This window comes from Melanotaenia boesemani, chromosome 16, assembly GCF_017639745.1.
Source record: "Melanotaenia boesemani isolate fMelBoe1 chromosome 16, fMelBoe1.pri, whole genome shotgun sequence".
Lineage (NCBI taxonomy): Eukaryota > Metazoa > Chordata > Actinopteri > Atheriniformes > Melanotaeniidae > Melanotaenia > Melanotaenia boesemani.
This window is the reverse complement of record NC_055697.1, coordinates 15,071,317-15,088,167: the sequence shown is the minus strand read 5'-3', so window position 1 is coordinate 15,088,167 and position 16,851 is coordinate 15,071,317. Positions and strand designations below refer to the sequence as shown.

Here is a 16,851-nt window from a genome sequence, read left to right as displayed (position 1 = left end):
TCAGTGGCAGTAGTACAAACAAAACCCCATGTAACGGTGTGATTAACGGTGAGAACAAACAGAATTACAACAGAATCATCACAGTTAAGCTTTTACTTAAAAAATCAAGTGTCTGTTTCTTGCATATGTGTAGTATAGCATCGCTTTAACTGATGCAGAAGGAAGATGAAGATGTGTACAGTATACGATGTAATGCCAGTGGAACGCAATAGTGTCAAAAGATTTGTACAGCACAAAAAAAAAAAAAAAGAGTGAAGCAACCAAAGTCACCCATAAAGTGACTTAAGAATGAATAGATTAAAACATATATTTTATTCTTTGGAATTGCACATTTAATCCTTACTGTATTTCAAAATTCTTCAGAATTGACATGTCAAGTGTTCTGGGTTATGATTTTATCACCTTTCATCTATCATCATATCATCATATCATTTTGTGATAAACTTATCAAGTCTATATAATTGTTTATATTCTCTCATATTCCAACTTCTTTAGGGATATTAGAATTTAAAAAGATGGAAGGAAAAAATGTGGAAAGAAAGGTGTGCACTTGAATGCTTTTAGTTCTTGAAATTTTTAGGTCACTGGTATTCCTCTGCTTTTACTTAAAACAGGCTTTTACTATGTGCCCTTAACAATTTGTTTGTGTGTCGTGATTGAATGCAACACATTCCCACCTATTTTTAGGACATTACTCATGCCACTGGCAATGACTGTAGGTAGGCTACCTTTGCTAACTTTCATCTCATGTTTCACACTTACAACCCAATGTCTAATAATACATCTGTAAAATTAAATATGGTCAGCTTAAGATGAGGCCAGGAAAGGCTTTTGGAAATACGTCTTTAACAGATCTAAAATCAAAAGTCATTTACAAAAAGAAATGTTTATCTGAACCTTGAAATTTTGCAGGGTCCAGCTGCTGCATACCTGAGCATTTAGGTCCTTTCAAAAGCAGCTTCAGATAATTTTCTCTAATGTGCATTGCATTAATCTGAAACACTGCAAAGAGCAAAGGCTGAAATGTAAATTGGTCATATATTTTAACTTACTCATATCATCGCTTACAAACAACTCAGTGAAAAGCCAGACCAGAACAAATGGAATGCTACTTATAGGTCAAAAAGGTATATAGGTATAGGTAAAAGTTTAATGGTGGCAGTATAATTTATGACCCATCTTTTGTGTTTTAGACATGGAACATAGGGGAAACATGACAAATGAAGTATGAAAATAGAAATCTACAGTACTGTTGATAATCACATGCTAAGCAAAGTCCTAATGATCTCATAGAGGCCTTTCAGAGCTTCTGACACAAGACTGGTGGGCGACGGGAACAGTGCATTTTCATGCACAGAATTAGCTTTGGCTGATTATTTGGACAGGGATGGACAAACATATGTAAAAAAACAGCTGTAAAAGTACAGAAAAGATACAATCTTTCACTCCCAATCATGGGATGAGCTGAATATAACAACTCCTCTCATATGGCACAAAATGTAAAGCTATGGAGCCAAAGCATTCATTCTTATCAAAAATCAGTGCTTTTATGAAAACAAACTGTAGATACAGTATGTTTATAATGGCCTTCAAAAAGCTCAACTCTTCTCAAAGCTCAGTTTTATACAATATGGCTTGAAGTGAAGGTATAAAAATAAATTTGCTATGTAACACAGCCCTGAGGGTTTTGTTGTCCACCAGTGCTCATGCCATCTCCACATCCCCCTACAGATGTGGGTTTCCATCTACAACTCCGATCCACTGTCTGGGAGTTACCTCCTATGAGATTTGCTGTTTTCCACAGCAAGTGTCCTTTGGCAAGCCACACTGTCACCTCAGAAGCCTGTTTCCTAGACCCCCACCCCCACCCACAAAAAAAAAAAAAAAAAAAAAAGATACAAAGTCTCCAAAAAATATGGAGAATACTCTTCTCTTCCACATATGGAAGACTTGAAGGACCTGGTGCCACCGGGGCGGGCGGACTGCAACACCCCGTGCTATTGGATCCATCTTGACCCAATCCTTAATCTCACTGGCTCCTCTGGGACCCCCATCAAATGTCTCAGTGGTTCTTATCCATCCAGTCCCAGCTTTCATCACTGTCCTTCCTGTTCTTCTCAGCTTCGATGATCTCTCTGTAGCGCCGGCGGAAGAATCCCATCTGTTAAGTGATAGGGACGAAAGTTTGAGGGGTTAGAGGGGTCTACCTGAAGGCACATCCAAATGCATTATCTGCTTTAGCTTATTAACTACAAATCAAAAACATTCAACTATATATTTGATTTTTTTGAGAGACGTTTCAAGCAAAGTCGATATGCAGGGTTCTATCTTACTGTTACATGTTAGTTTATCACATCATAGATATATTGCCAATAGCAAAAATGTCCCTGTCTGAAACAATAGTCATAACATCTTGTTTACAAATAATCCAACTTATTCCTCCATCACCTTTACACTTTTGGTTTTATATGGATTAAACAAGCACGCCAGAATGTGTTAGTAATGGGTATAGAGTTGCTTTCAGATTACATGGTGAGCATCAGGCTCATTTTTATTTCCCAGGTTTATAGCAGCAAGTTTCCAGTCTTTGTGCTAACCCTCACTTATTTGCCTCCGGCACTTGCATCACATTTCCTGTGCAGACATGTAAGTCGCCAAGACGCTATTCATTTAGATAAGAGGACAATACATGACATGTGTCTAAATATATATTGTATGCTAATGGTAACTTGGTGACAATTTCAAAACAGTGTTGGCGCTCTATAGCCAGACCGCTTTGTATTTCTTCATAATTTTAAACTGTAAAACAAATTTTGGCTTCATTATTGTTCAATTAAAGGGAATTTTATGAAAAAGTTCTAGTTTAATGCAGTTAATATCTATTCAGTTTGTTGTCTGTCGATATTTCTTCTTTAAATTTATTTATTTCGGTATAGTGAAAGAAAATCATAAGATAGTAGTATAGTCTCACCCTTTAAAAGCCTGTACTTTTTGGACAGTAGTATTAGAAATGTACCCATAATGGCATTATACTTGAAAAAAGATCTAGACAAAGTGAGCTTTGTCTAGATAGTTGCCTGGATTAAATTCTACAGGGCTGGTAACTAAAATGTTATTTATCAGCTGACTTTGGGCAGTGTGCTTAAATGCACCACCAGTGAGAACTTATCTGAAACAGCCCCTAGTTCCAGCTGCATTATTACGAAACTAAAACAATTTTAGATTAGCTAGTTGGACTCTTAAGCTTGCTGTGATGGACTATATTAATAAGTAAAATATCTTCAAGCTGAGATTTCTCAAATAGTGAGGAAGATGGAAAACAATAAATTACTGAGAAGTGAGAAATCAGAAGACTGTGTAGCATGTCATCTTATCCATAAGTATACATAATTTGAAGTTAATATATAAAACCAAGCAAAACCACAAGCATATATAGCAGCAATTAAAATATTTCCTTGGTATAAACGTGCTGTTTCTTTAAGAATATAATACAGTGTACCAGTTTACATATTACAGAGTTGTATCTTAGATTTATCAAGTGTAATATGAGGGACATATGAATAGAGTAGTAGACTCTTGCTGTGTATCTAAACAAAAACTGCCTTCCTCACTATGATTCCATTCATTTATCTACATTTGGCTACCAAAGTTTATTGATATAGACCTGTGCTCTCCTCAGGCATTTCCTGAAAAGAGCAATACAGGACATGCACCAGTCTTGTAAGTGGGGTTTATTTTGGCAAGATTTGAGGACCTGGGGAACAGGGGGTGGAAGTGGGGGTGTATCCCTGAACCAAAATTCCAAGGTTTAGTTGTGGTAGTATTCCCAATGGAAAATGAGGCACTGAAAAAGAAAAGGAGTTGCTAACAGGGCCTCTGGATATCAATGTAAATGCTATTTCCTCTTTAGATTCTTCTTTCATGTGAGTGGTATGGTGTGAATTACTATCCAGTCTGTTATTTGTCCTTTTCATGGTTGTCAAAGGCTCCAAGCAAGTTCTCACCCCCACAGCCTTCCCAAGCCTCCAGCTGTCTCTGTTCAACTGAATATTGTGCTGACATCTAACCAGAGTTCAACAGTGATCCTGGCTCACACACAAGCCTTTGCCTCATATTTACTGCTGAAGCTTTTGCACATAGCAAGCTGTAAAAAAACAAAACAAAGTCATTTGTATTCATGTGTTGGTTTACCTTCCAGAGTAGTACAGCTAACAGCAGAAAGATGAGGATTCCCACCAGCAGACTGATAGCAATGATCCAGCCAACAATGTAACCCCGTGGCTCCTGATTGTGAAGAGCCTCAAACACCAGCTGAAACACAACAAGCTTTGGTGAGTGACACTCAGAAGACAACACACTGCTAATGATGCAATACAGTGCAAAAAAAGACCCCTGAAATAAGCTTATTATTTAAGGGGTACATGGGTTTAAGGCAAGTTAAACCCATAAGACACGTCTTATTTCGGGATGTAATACCTGTGTTCTGAAAACTTTATTCAAAATGATCAAGATGCAAAGCTAGAACAAAAGAAATGGAACCTGAACATGAAATAACACCATTTTACAGTTTATAATACAATTTGTTTAGCTGTGAAACACATTCTAATTTGTTTAATAAGTGGCCATTTTTGGCTATTTCAAGACAAGTCAGGCTATTGGTCTGTGCCCCACTTGAGTCAAGACAGCATAATTTCTGTGATGGAGTGCTGTGAAATCCATCGGTCAGACATTCGTCTCTAGAGGATAAAGTTCAATGACTGATGACCCCTGACTTTTCATCTGGGGTCACTTTGGTTTATGACAAAAACTTGCTAAACCCATGACATTCCTAAGCTTTGTGGGCTATTTTGAAGTGTTAGCATGCCAGCTGAGTTAAAACAGTGTTTATGGAAAATATTAACAGTTAAACATCAAATGTAGCTCAAAGCACTGCAGTATTGAAATGACCAAAGACCTTCTCCTGGTGTTAAATATTATCTCCCATTTTATTGTATTTATAACCAGACATTATAGAATTTGTAGGCTCAAACAACTTCACAGCACAATGTGCCCTCCACATTCCTATGTAGCAGAGTGCTATTTCCTTCTGCATATTTATACTTTTTTCAGTAAAAAAAAAAAAAAAAAGAAAGAAAAAGAAAGAGAGAGATAAAAAAGGGTTGCCCTCCTCTTTTTCAAAGTGTATTGTGCTTTGATTGACCACAGACACCTACCAAAACTCTCCATCAGTTCTGCCCATGTTTTAAAAACTCAAGAAAGTATTTTATTAGATGAAAAGATGTATAACTTTAAAATGCATTCGTTTTTTTAGCGTTTGGACAGATCCTGGTGTACAGATATCAAGTTTTAAAAGACATTACAAACACTAAAGCATCAAGTTTGATTTTATGTGAACTTCATTGCCAGCATTAATCTCATAAGGTCAAAGGATTTAACAAGATTCTCATTTTTATTTCATGTAGACTCTGTGTAATGCATGTGAGTACCTGCAGCTGTGAGCAGTCAGAGCATGCTCATTTTGAGAAAATCAGACTTTTCCTGATGGATGTGCTAAGCTGAAAAATACAGCTTTTAGCTTAGCATAGTAACACAGACCATTTTGTGTGGACTCAGTCCATCAATCTGACATAAAAATGATATATTGCGAAAAAAAACCCAATATGGTATTTGTTAGGGCTGTGCATCTTCACTGGTCTCATGATTCGATTAAATTACAATGATCTTGTTAATGATTTGATTCAGTTGGATTTCAGTGATACATCACCATGACTGTGTCCCAATTCAGGGCACTTTCAGGACAGGTTTGTCGGCTACATATGTCATAGTGATGCGCCAAGCACTGTCCCATCTGGACGGCGCCTCCGAATCCACCCTACAAACCTGTACTTTGTTTGGCTTGTAGTAAAGACTACTGGTGGTGCATCCTTCGCAGCTTCTTTTCTCCCATAATTCATTGCACACAAGAAGATGGGGAACAAAGCTCCGAAGAGTTTTTGTTTACCTCACTTTTGTAGAAATGTGACATAACCAAATACATTAAAAACATGTTTGTTATACGGTGGCATTAAAATTCTGTAATTTTTGATATTAGTGGATTTTTAAGCCATTAATCAAGAATGTCTACCAGCTGGAAAACAGCAGAGTCTCATAGTGTCCTATGATATAAGCAAACTTAGTAATTTCAGGAGTTTAAGGGATTCAACGTCCTAGGTTGCTGCTATGGGAAATTCTTGTTGGCTAGGTAGGCTGTTCCATTTCATGAGCAGTGGGCAATACTACTTTTTTTCATCAATAAATACAAGCAATTAAAAAAATATGAACTCCTTGTTTATTTATAATTATTTCAGAAATCAATCAGAATGTCTTTACTTTAATGTGACATTGATACCAAAATTTCTTGCAGTAAAGCAGTGTGTTTTCATCATTCAGTCATTCCGTAGTCGGCTCAGACAGAATGTTTAAGTAAAGATCTTTTCATGTTCTTTATGGCCAGAAAACATTTGCCTGTAAGTACTCTAGTCAATTTGTAATTGAATACAGAGAATATTGTTGAGGTAAACATTTATGGACCAAGAAACTTTCAGCTTAGACTGTCTCTCAGAACTCCCCCCTGCTTCTGTGAGAGGCAAACTGTGCACTCTGACTGCTTACTACTGCAGGTAAGACACAAACTACTCATACGTATTACATGCATTCCAAATCTAAATATATAAAATATGACAATATCATCCACTTTCTTCCATTTGATGTCATGTGTTAATAACGTTACTGAACTATGGCAGATTTTTGCATTTTACTGCCCTCAAACGAAGGTTCATTCAGCATCAATGTTGTAATCCTGTCTCTTCTCTGACCTCTGTCCAGCCAGGAAAACCTAGTCCAAGGATCACCAACTCCAGACCTTTCCAGCCAGTCTCCTGTAGGTTTTTATTGTGTTCCTGTTGCAACACACCTTGTTGGGGCCCTGCGCTCTGACCACCCTGGATGGCCAGTGCCCCTCCCCTTGAAGGTAGAGGGCCTGCACAACGCCATGGAGGACCAGCCCCCCCCAGATGACCACCCTGTGCAGCCCAACAACCACCCCATGTTCCAGCCACACACCCCGCGAACCAGGGCACTATCGACCACTCCCCTCTTCCTCACCTCACCCACCCCCAGCCCCCTAAAATCTCTCTCCACCCACCCACCCACATATATTGTATGCTGTCATCTTCCCAGACACAACACTTGGGTGTCCATTCACAACCAAGCCAAACAATGGCAGCACTGGTGAAAACATCTGTAGCTGCAGCACTGTTGTAACTGTAACTGGTATTAAAAATCACAAAACAGGTGCCAAATAAAGAGCAGCAAACTGTAACATCTGTGATATTAAAATCCAGGATACTGGATCCACCACATCCACCTTGAAACACACCTGGAGAGGTTAGTCACTAATATGAAAGTGCAATGTTAGCATCTATGTTAGAAATGACCATTGTGCCACAGCAGCATAAACACTGCTAACTTTTTACTAAAACTATGTTAGCTCCATCAGATTGGCTTCACTGAATGTGTTCAGAAGAAGAATTAAACATGTACTGAACATAGTTTCCATAAACCGTGACTTTGCCATGATGACATCAAACTGGGACTAAACTTGAGATTTTGACTTGGACTTGAGGTCAAACACTTGAGACTTGATTTGGACTTCCAAAAAAGGACTTATAAACATCTCTGCTGTCACCTAAACCAATGGTATCTAGTTTAAGTGAGACTGAATAGTATTAGAGTGAAGTGACACACACAATTATGAATTCTGCATTTACACCTATTATGTAGATAATTTTTCAAATCAATTTCTAACACAAGAACTGCGATGTTTGTTTTCATTTCTAATAACAACCATCTGTCTCCACCTATTTTTTTGTGTAAGTTTGAGTCTGGTTGATGCTTCTTTATAATGTCCTGTTATTTCCAGCACAGTTACTTGGATTTGTTAAAACTACGAGTTTATTTACTAATGGTGTTCAACAAAGGCAAACACTATTTATTCTCTCAAATACAATTCTATATAATGTGTTGTAATGTGATGTGAAAAAATTTCAGAGGTGAGTGAAGACCATCACTGTCCCGACATGTAATGATACACAGTCTTTGAACTCAAATGTGGCATGAGACGCCAACTGTTACTCAAGACAAAACCAAGTGGACAAGTGAAGATAAATCTCTCTGTTGCACAGTTTCCCACATTAACACTTCCCCCTAACCCCAATCTCTGGAATTTAGCCGTTGTTATGCATACCATGGCATTTGCGTGTATACAGAAAAGATGAAAGCTCTTCTGGTCATTGCTCTTTAACTCTGACTGTCCCAAGTTAACTTTTGATGTCATTTAAAGTTAAGTCCATTGACCTCAACTTTGAATTTCTAAATTTGTAACTTGCATACTTGCAGCAAAAACACATGGAGTTATGTGGTTTTGTTTACATATCACGGGTGATAAAAATCAAGATTGTTGTTCTGCTTTCAACCAGTAGACCTGCTGTGCGCAGTAAAATCTGGGACCACAAATCATATTTGCAGTGTGTACTCTAGCTTGCAGGGATCCTGAGGGAGAAAGTAACAGTGTTTGTGAAAACCAATGGGGGCAATGGTCACAGGAATGAGATGCTCACTAAGTGCTGAAAGAGCAGCGTAGCATAGACATGCTCATGGCAGGTTTGGATTTTCCAAGCACCACAGGAGTGCAGGGTCAGGCAGGCTGCAACCCAGTCAGCACCCTAATTTCTCAAGAGATCCCATTGCAAGCATGCTGAGTGCTCAATATAATTGTCAAATCTGATCTTGTGTGCCATTCAATCACTCAACAATCAAGAGCAGGAGGAGGGTATGTCCTTGAACACAGCTGAGGCCCCGAAAGAGCTAATCAAAGCTAAAACACAAAGTATACTTGCAGTCCCCAGCTGTTCCCTATACTCATATCCTTTATGAGTGATCCACAATGGAGCCCTTCAGTGACCTAAAGAATTTTCTAACTACAACGTGATCGACCACAGTGTGCATCTAATAATAATATACGAAATAAATATGCTACTTGGCGGCTGAATGGCTCAGTTGTCAGGGCATCTGGCTCCCATGCGGGAGACCTAAATTTGAATCCCACAGGGGACAAATATTAACACCTTCCAGTTGGGTCCATAGGCAAGACCCTTAATGCTACTGCCTAATCAAATGTGAGTCGCTTTGGAGAAAAGCACCTGCTAAATGACTGTCGAATAGAATATGCTGACCGACTGTTATATTTCTGCCTGCAGCGCAATGTAGTAAGCATTTTGTCATCTATTGAAATTTCAAGCCCCAATAAGCATCTGCCCCATTATAATTTTTTTGAGCAAGGCATAACCACACTAAACACAGCAGTTCTCTTCTGAAATTGTGCCTGTGGATTTTTGGCAATCCAGACTGACCCAGAATAAACAACGTTTAAAAGATCGGTCCATTTAAATTTACCGCAGGGATCATTTATCTTTTATAATGAACTGACTAAAATAACATAAGTTTTGTTTGGAGAAATGTGAACCACTGAGATTTCCACACCTTTTAAATTCGAATCTTGAAAGTGTTGCAGGAATTCATTTCAAAGTTACAACAAAAACTCACCAATTTTTAGTGAGAATAATGCTCTGCTATCATTACAAACACTACTAGCTACTGGTAGAAATCTTAATGTACAGTTCGGCAGAATAAGGTTGCAGTGAGATTGAAAAGGTGGTGTAGCTGAATGGAAAGTTAGTTTTCAGGAAAAAATTGCTCAAATTTAAATAGTCTGAGGCACAGGGAGGGGACCTAACTCAGAGGTTCCCAACCTTTTTCCTTGAGGACCCCCTTCCTGCAAATACTAAAAAGCAAGGACCACCCTGCCCCACCCATAATTGGTTTCATGCTTGGACATTTATCACAATGGCTCTGAAAGTTCAAAGCCTCGGGGACCCCTTGTACTCTTTGGGGGACCCCCTTGGGAATCCCGGACCCCAGATTGGGAACCACTGACCTAACTCATGCCCCATTAATTAAAAGTGTAAGTGGTGATATACAGTATAATAATGAGAAACAAACTGGATGGCACATTCGCAGACCTCTCTACAAAACAAGCTGTTCCCTACTTTTAATATTATTCAAAGGCTGTGTTAAAGTTTAATTTGTATTTTGAGTCTTCAAATATTACACAATCAATTACAAATCCTAAAACTTTAAGTTGAAAAGGAAATAAATAAAGTTAAACATTTGTGGCAACATAGGTGAAAAGTAGTGAAGCCATATTACAAGTATTTTATGAAGCTTAAACATTTGCTGATCACAGTATAATGTGCATATTGCATATCTCTTTGACGTGGCAATTAATCATGAGCTTGCTCCCTAATTTGCACTTAATTATCAAAACTTTTATAACTCCACACAATAGACAAATAAAATATAATGTTGTCAATAAAAAGTTCTCTAGAGCTGCTTAAACATGTATTGTAATTCAACCTTAACTTATACAATTTTAATGGCAAACAGCTAGTGACATAATTGTTTTCGTTCTGAGGCCTTTATCTCCACCAAACCCTGTGAAATATATTTAGTTCAGTTGCAATTAATAAAAGCAGATTGTAAATTCACAATATACTCACAGAAATTTCATCTGGCAGGCCATGTGGCACCTCCACTGCCCTTTCATTTACTTGGACGCTGCCTCTTGTCACAAACTGGATGACAGATGAACTATCCTGCAGATGGAGAAATGGTGACTTGGTATTTCTTTAAATAAAAATAACCCTGGTATTATGCAACTGAATGGAGTTTGTGATATGGGCCCTACCCTTTTCAGAATCTCAGTGTTAAGAAGAAGTTTTATATCTATGCTCAAAGCTTCCTCTTTTAACTGTGGACCCAGACTGCAGGAGATTGTCATACACGCTCTTCCAGGCCGGTCACAGTCCTGTTAAAAAATACAGAGTAGGTTTGAGAAACAGTGGGAGAGGGATGTGTGATAAATAGATGTTACAGTACTAAAAAAACACAAGAATCCTCGGTGGGGCTGACTCTCAGTGATCTCTGAAATGCCAAAGTGCATATTTACCAAGACTTTGCGCCCTGATTTGGTAAAGAAGGCAAACATGGAGTGGAAGATGCTCTCTTTGTCCTGGGGTATGGTGCACGGTGTTGGGTTCCTGTGAGGGGTGCAGTTCCCTCGACCGTCTGCCACCTGAAATAGGACAGTGTTAAAAAATAATTAAGTTGTGCTGACTAAAACTTTTTGCAAAAATCCCTATTTATCCTCAAGCATAAATAAGTTAAATTAGGCTTGTGTGGCATGGGTGTGGAGGAAAGCAGAAGTTTTGTTAAGTTTACAGGCTTGGCTTCAAGTTTGATGCAAAAATGTCAACACAGTACTTTTGTCACCATAAATGGCCCAATCCCACCATTGTTATGACTCTCGAGGGCTCACAGGAAACTCTCCCCAGCAACAAGCTGGTACCCCCTCCCTGACAGATTTCCCATATGGAGTGATTTAGAGGTGTCTGCTTTACTGCCCAGCCCCCCCAGGGAGCACTTCCCCTTTCCCCTCTCTTCTGACTGACCTGAAGCTGTGGAGGTAACACACTTCCCTGGCCTTCCTCATTGTCTGCCCTGCTACATCCCAGCATGTCTGGTTCTTGTAGCCCATACTCTCATGTCCTGTATTTCTCCTTCCATTGCTGGTGTGAAGATTCATTGGCTTTTCTAACAGCTGCACTAACTTTAACCTGGTGAAATCCCTCATGAAAACAGAATTTTACAGTAAATTTTAAAGACTGAAGGATTTTCTGCATAAAACCCAAACATATGGAGTTACAGTCAGAAATATATATATTATTTGAACAAATTGAAGTTTGTATAAAACATTTATCTGGTTATAAAATACATGTGCAACGGTCCAGCATGCCACAAGCTGGACAATTTTAGTAGGATTTATCATATGTGGTTCCAAGCTTGGGGTGGTACAGGGCAGTAGCCATCTCTACAGGTGTCCCATTCCTATTTCATGCAGGCTGTCTGATCCCATGAAAGTGATTCCAGATGGACTCTAGGAGGGTGGGATACACTAACGCTGTCTCCCCATTCACAGTAAATACAATTAACAGCTTGAGCTCCCACATGATCTACCTATATGGAAGGCCCAGTGCAAGGGTTAAAAAAACATCTGAACCCAGTGGGAGTATTTTCTTTCTTTATGTAAATGCAAAATGTTGTGAAACAAAATGGATGGCTAAATTCAGTAGCAGCGCCAACACTTTGGCTTTAATTTTCACTGGTCCAGTAGTGCCCCACTCTAAGCAAAATGTTCATACTCTGGCCAGCAGTTCAGCAGCTCTCTTAACATGAACACTAAAGTGGATACAAGCATGTGGAGAAGCACAACTGGCAGATATGGGCTTGAAAATTAGCTAAATATGAGCCTGCCTTCAGGTCAATAAACTAATAAATAATGACTTTTCTTGATGAATAATGCAGCTAGACTGCTGGTGGTGTCCACCTGGGTTTCAGTGATGTGGAACATGTCAGCTCCGCTGCCAGCCAGTCGGTTGGGTATCCTGATGTCCACAGTAGAGCCAGGTAGCCTGCTGGGCCCCTTGTTTATGGCCTGGAAAATCACACAGGGACACGGAGAGATGGAGATGAAGAAAAAGAGTAGTGAATATATAAGGAAAGATCGAATAATAATAATAATAAAAAATGCATATACTTCGTGCTTGAAGTACCTGAAAAGTCAGATTAAGAGGCTGGAAGTCGCACTCCATGTCCTCATACTTGACAAAGCGCGATGCATCGATGGAGTTTCCATACACAAAGGAGCTCGGTGTTACCACACTGCAGACAAGAAAAGACATAGAAAATGATAGATTAGCATATGAAACACTTATTCTTAAAAGGCCAGATGGTTGACATTGAAAATCTCTGGTTCCAGTCATGATCAGCTGGTAAGAAGTGTTTTGTTTAGCAGCTGAGATATGTGTCCAGCTTTCCTCCGAACACTCCCTTCACATTAAAGACAGCAGCCTTATCAGATGTCAGAGTTCTGGCAGAAATGTGATGTTTTACATCTCTTCCCTTCCTCTGTGAAGCAGCACTATGATAAAGCATTCAGAGATAAGGCTTTTCAAGCTGATACCCTTCATATGGAGAAAAGCAATCCCTCTCTTCCTGAGGGGCAACAGATGGACACCCAGTCCAAGTCTTCATTTGAGTGAGATGTATGACATTAAACAGTTTTACAGTTGTATACTAGCAGCAGCACCACTGTTAGTGGTCATGTTAGTTTCATTCTTACCCAGTAATAGTTGTGTCAGTCTCATGGATCAGTGGGATGGATATATCTAAATAGTTGTCAGAGAGTTTGTGCTCTGGATTTGCACTAAAAAATGAAAGAAACAATGAATTTACAATTTGTTTTCACAACAATCTGCATAAAATAGGAAACATTTCTGAACAAATATTCATTTAAATGCACAAGTATATGCTTTTTGCAACCATTACAGTTAGTTGAGCATTTAAATGTGAAATTCAAACCTTTTTGCTTGAACTAAAAACTGCAATGTGTCATTTTCCCCGGAGAGCTGACTTGTGTCAAAAATCACTGCAAAATGATACTGGACAGAAAAAAAAGACAAAAGTTATATGGGGTGTCACTGATTTCTCCCTAACCAAGAGATGGTTTCCAATGTCATTTAGCATGTTTGTAAAATGTAAATTCTACTCTCCAAAGTGTTGTGATTTACTGAACTTTTTAAAATACAACATGCAAAAGCTACAAGCAGTTTTTGACTTGAGCTACCTTAGTCTGTGCTCTCATGAAGGGAAATCCCACTCTGCACCTGAGGAAGTCCAAATCAACAAGTCCACAGGAAATGCCCTTCTCTTCCTGGAAAAAGTAAGACAGACGGAGAGTAGAAGGAGGTGATAAAGTCAGACTGAATGGAGACAAACTGAGTGACATATATGGAGACAGATGAAAACAGTGAGGAAGAGCCACTAGACAAGGAGTGGACATTAACACAAAGCAATCAGTTCAGATAAGCTTGGGAAAAAAAGATCTGCTGCAGCTTTGGATGGTAAAATAAATACAAGTTTCAGCCAAGGCAGCATACTTTCAGACAGACATACCTGTAGACATTTACAGTGCGCTCAAAGATAATCATTATAAACAGTTTTAAATCTAAAGGAATGTGTCATATTGAGTTCTAAATTAGGTTAAACAAAGAATGTACAAAGCAACGACGGTACACATATCTTAACGGGTGGGTAATTGGACAACCTCCAGACTGTGTTTGGAAGCTTGTCTAAACAACATGGAGCTTCACCGGCTGCGCTGTATAAACACTCGGGCCTTGACCCCACGGGGAGTAAGAATTCTTTTAGCAGGAGTTCACTGAGAGGCTGTCAGCTGAGCTCATGTGCAAGGAGCAGATATACCTCACAACTGTAAGGATATAAAAAGAGACAGAGTAGTGCTCCTGGAATATCTAATAAGAGGTTTAGGTAAGTCATACAAAATGTCTGGGCTGCAGTCCAGTTTGAGTCTGTGTTTACAACATGTCTCCAAATGTGATAGGGAAACTGGTGCGGTGGTTGACCCTGCTGACAGATTTAAAGCTAAACATCCATCCGCAGTATACTCCACACTCCAGCTACCCCTTATTCAGCAGATTTTCTGGGTGTGGCTTTACCTTCCACCTTTATTAAGTCAGCTTAAATAAGCAGAACCACTCTTTGCACGGAGACTGGGGATTCTCATGGAGGGAGGGTGGGAGGGAAGGGGATCTTAGCGTAACTGGCAATGATGGAATTTCCTCTATTTCCTGTATTCCTCCATGCTGCTGTGCAAACATGGCCTGTCCCACGGGGCTGGGCAGTATTGGGGAAGTCAGTCTGTTTACCCATCACCCACCTGGCAGTCCTTGAGAGAGAGCAGAGCACTCAGACATGTGGTCCAATGTGCCTCCACAGCAAGAAGAGTGACAAAGTCTGTTTGTTCAGCACATCTTCACTTTCATTCTTTTGCTTAGATTCTCTGGTGTTTGTCAGGAACAAACATATGCTGGGATCTTCACAAGTGGCAGAGCCATTAAAGATCCCCAGAGCTGTTTACACTGCTTTAATATCTACTGAGGCTTCTGCTAGAATAGTACGTCAGTGTTGGATGATGACACATTGGAAGCTTGTTTTGTGTATTCCTTCATGTCTCTATGAATTTAGGTACTAAGACATTTGGCATTACTTTGGTCTTCATTTCCAAGCCAGTGTCATCACCTATTTTATACTTTTTTGTAGGTAAAGGATAAAGCTCTACATCAGGCGTTTAATAGCCTGTGCTGTGAAAATGACTGACCCAAGAAAGTCAGTCATTCATTTATTCTTCAGTTTCAAGGCCTGAACATTTCTCAGTTGCATTTCAAACTACTGGACATTTGGTCTAATATCTAAGTCACCAGAAATCAGTATTTAGTATTATTTAGATCCTTCACATGATTTAACATGAATTTGATTTTATACTGCAACCATTTCTTATACTGCCTGCTGTATATAATCTTTGTATAAACTCCCATAAATGTAATGATTCATCCATCCATAAATATCATCCAGTCCAACAACTGTGTTACAGCTGCATGGTTTAATCTTCAAAGTCATAATTTAAAGACCACTATGTGTTGGCTCTGAAACATTTTAATCAAGGATTACTGGATACAAATTTGGTCACAGAAAATGGGCTTAAAGTTTTAAAGGAACCTCTCTTATCTGTATTACAACCCTTTTTTAAAAGAAGTATTAGGACTGTTAAATCCAGCTTTCAGACAGGAACATATAGTGAAGCCATGCACCTCCTGAAAATTCTAAATTTATCTCTGCAGGTTCAAACAGCTGCGTGAAAAATGTCTTGATGTTCTTTGATGCATTTGAGGTTTTTAAGTTAGTGCGTTGTGTGATGTGTTATCTTCAGTCAGGAGTTTAGGCCAGATCACAAAGTACTAAGCGGTTCTTGCTTGCTTAAGCTTAGATAATTTTTTTCTTTTATTACAATTTATCAAATATGAATGAATGAATGAATGAATGAATGAATGAATGAATGAATGAATGAATGAATGAATGAATGAATGAATGAATGACATTCATTAAGGGACAGCCCTGGGTTAATATCTAAATGGAATGACACCCTTTCATTATATTTTCATTAGGGCTGTCAAAAATAACCCATTAATGGTGGTAACTAATTTATGTAATTAACTGCGTTAATATCTTTAATGCAATTAGTGCATGCGCGGCATGAGTCATACATCCGTCATTTCTCTGTTATGATAGCGGGATGTGGAGAGGCGACATGGAAAAGATGAGCCACACCTGCACTTTTCGTGCATTTTTTTTTAAAACTTTGCACTAACGTGTCTGCTCTAGCGGCTCTCTGGTTGTCTCAGTGTTTGTGCATCAGCTGCTTCCTCCCTCGCCTCTCATGTTGTTCCGTGAATCATGACGGCTATCGGTGATCCACTGATCGGCTTTTCTCTCTTGTTGTGTTTGTTTATGGTTCAGCTGAGCACTGACCCGGAAAAGGGGGGCACAAATTTAGGTTTAGATTTTATGAAATGTTGAACTGATTATTACAACTAAAGTGATTATTTAATGTAAAAACGTGAAGAGAAACTTGTACAACAAACAGCCAATGATCTATTTTTCAGCAGCTGTTTACTGTGGGTGATGCTGCTGTACAACTTTTATCACTGCTGCACAAACACTTACTGATTCAACAGATGACACACTGATAGAAGGAAAAATGTGTTTTTAGCCAGAACA

General features: G+C 39.0%; 1 protein-coding gene across 1 annotated transcript in view; it reads right to left on the bottom strand.

Annotated features, from left to right (window-relative positions):
* Window positions 1-423: 423 nt before the first annotated feature.
* itga9 (integrin, alpha 9) overlaps window positions 424-16,851 on the bottom strand; it is a 52,786-nt gene continuing 36,358 nt past the window's right edge. Inside the window, exons 19-28 of the mRNA XM_042010270.1 lie at window positions 13,841-13,927; window positions 13,576-13,655; window positions 13,337-13,420; window positions 12,768-12,876; window positions 12,542-12,649; window positions 11,105-11,230; window positions 10,844-10,963; window positions 10,656-10,751; window positions 4,192-4,311; window positions 424-2,161 (exon numbers count right to left, since the gene is read on the bottom strand). Coding sequence (XP_041866204.1) covers window positions 2,063-2,161; window positions 4,192-4,311; window positions 10,656-10,751; window positions 10,844-10,963; window positions 11,105-11,230; window positions 12,542-12,649; window positions 12,768-12,876; window positions 13,337-13,420; window positions 13,576-13,655; window positions 13,841-13,927 — 1,029 coding nt within the window. The 3' untranslated portion in view covers window positions 424-2,062. The remainder of the gene's footprint in view (window positions 2,162-4,191; window positions 4,312-10,655; window positions 10,752-10,843; window positions 10,964-11,104; window positions 11,231-12,541; window positions 12,650-12,767; window positions 12,877-13,336; window positions 13,421-13,575; window positions 13,656-13,840; window positions 13,928-16,851) is intronic.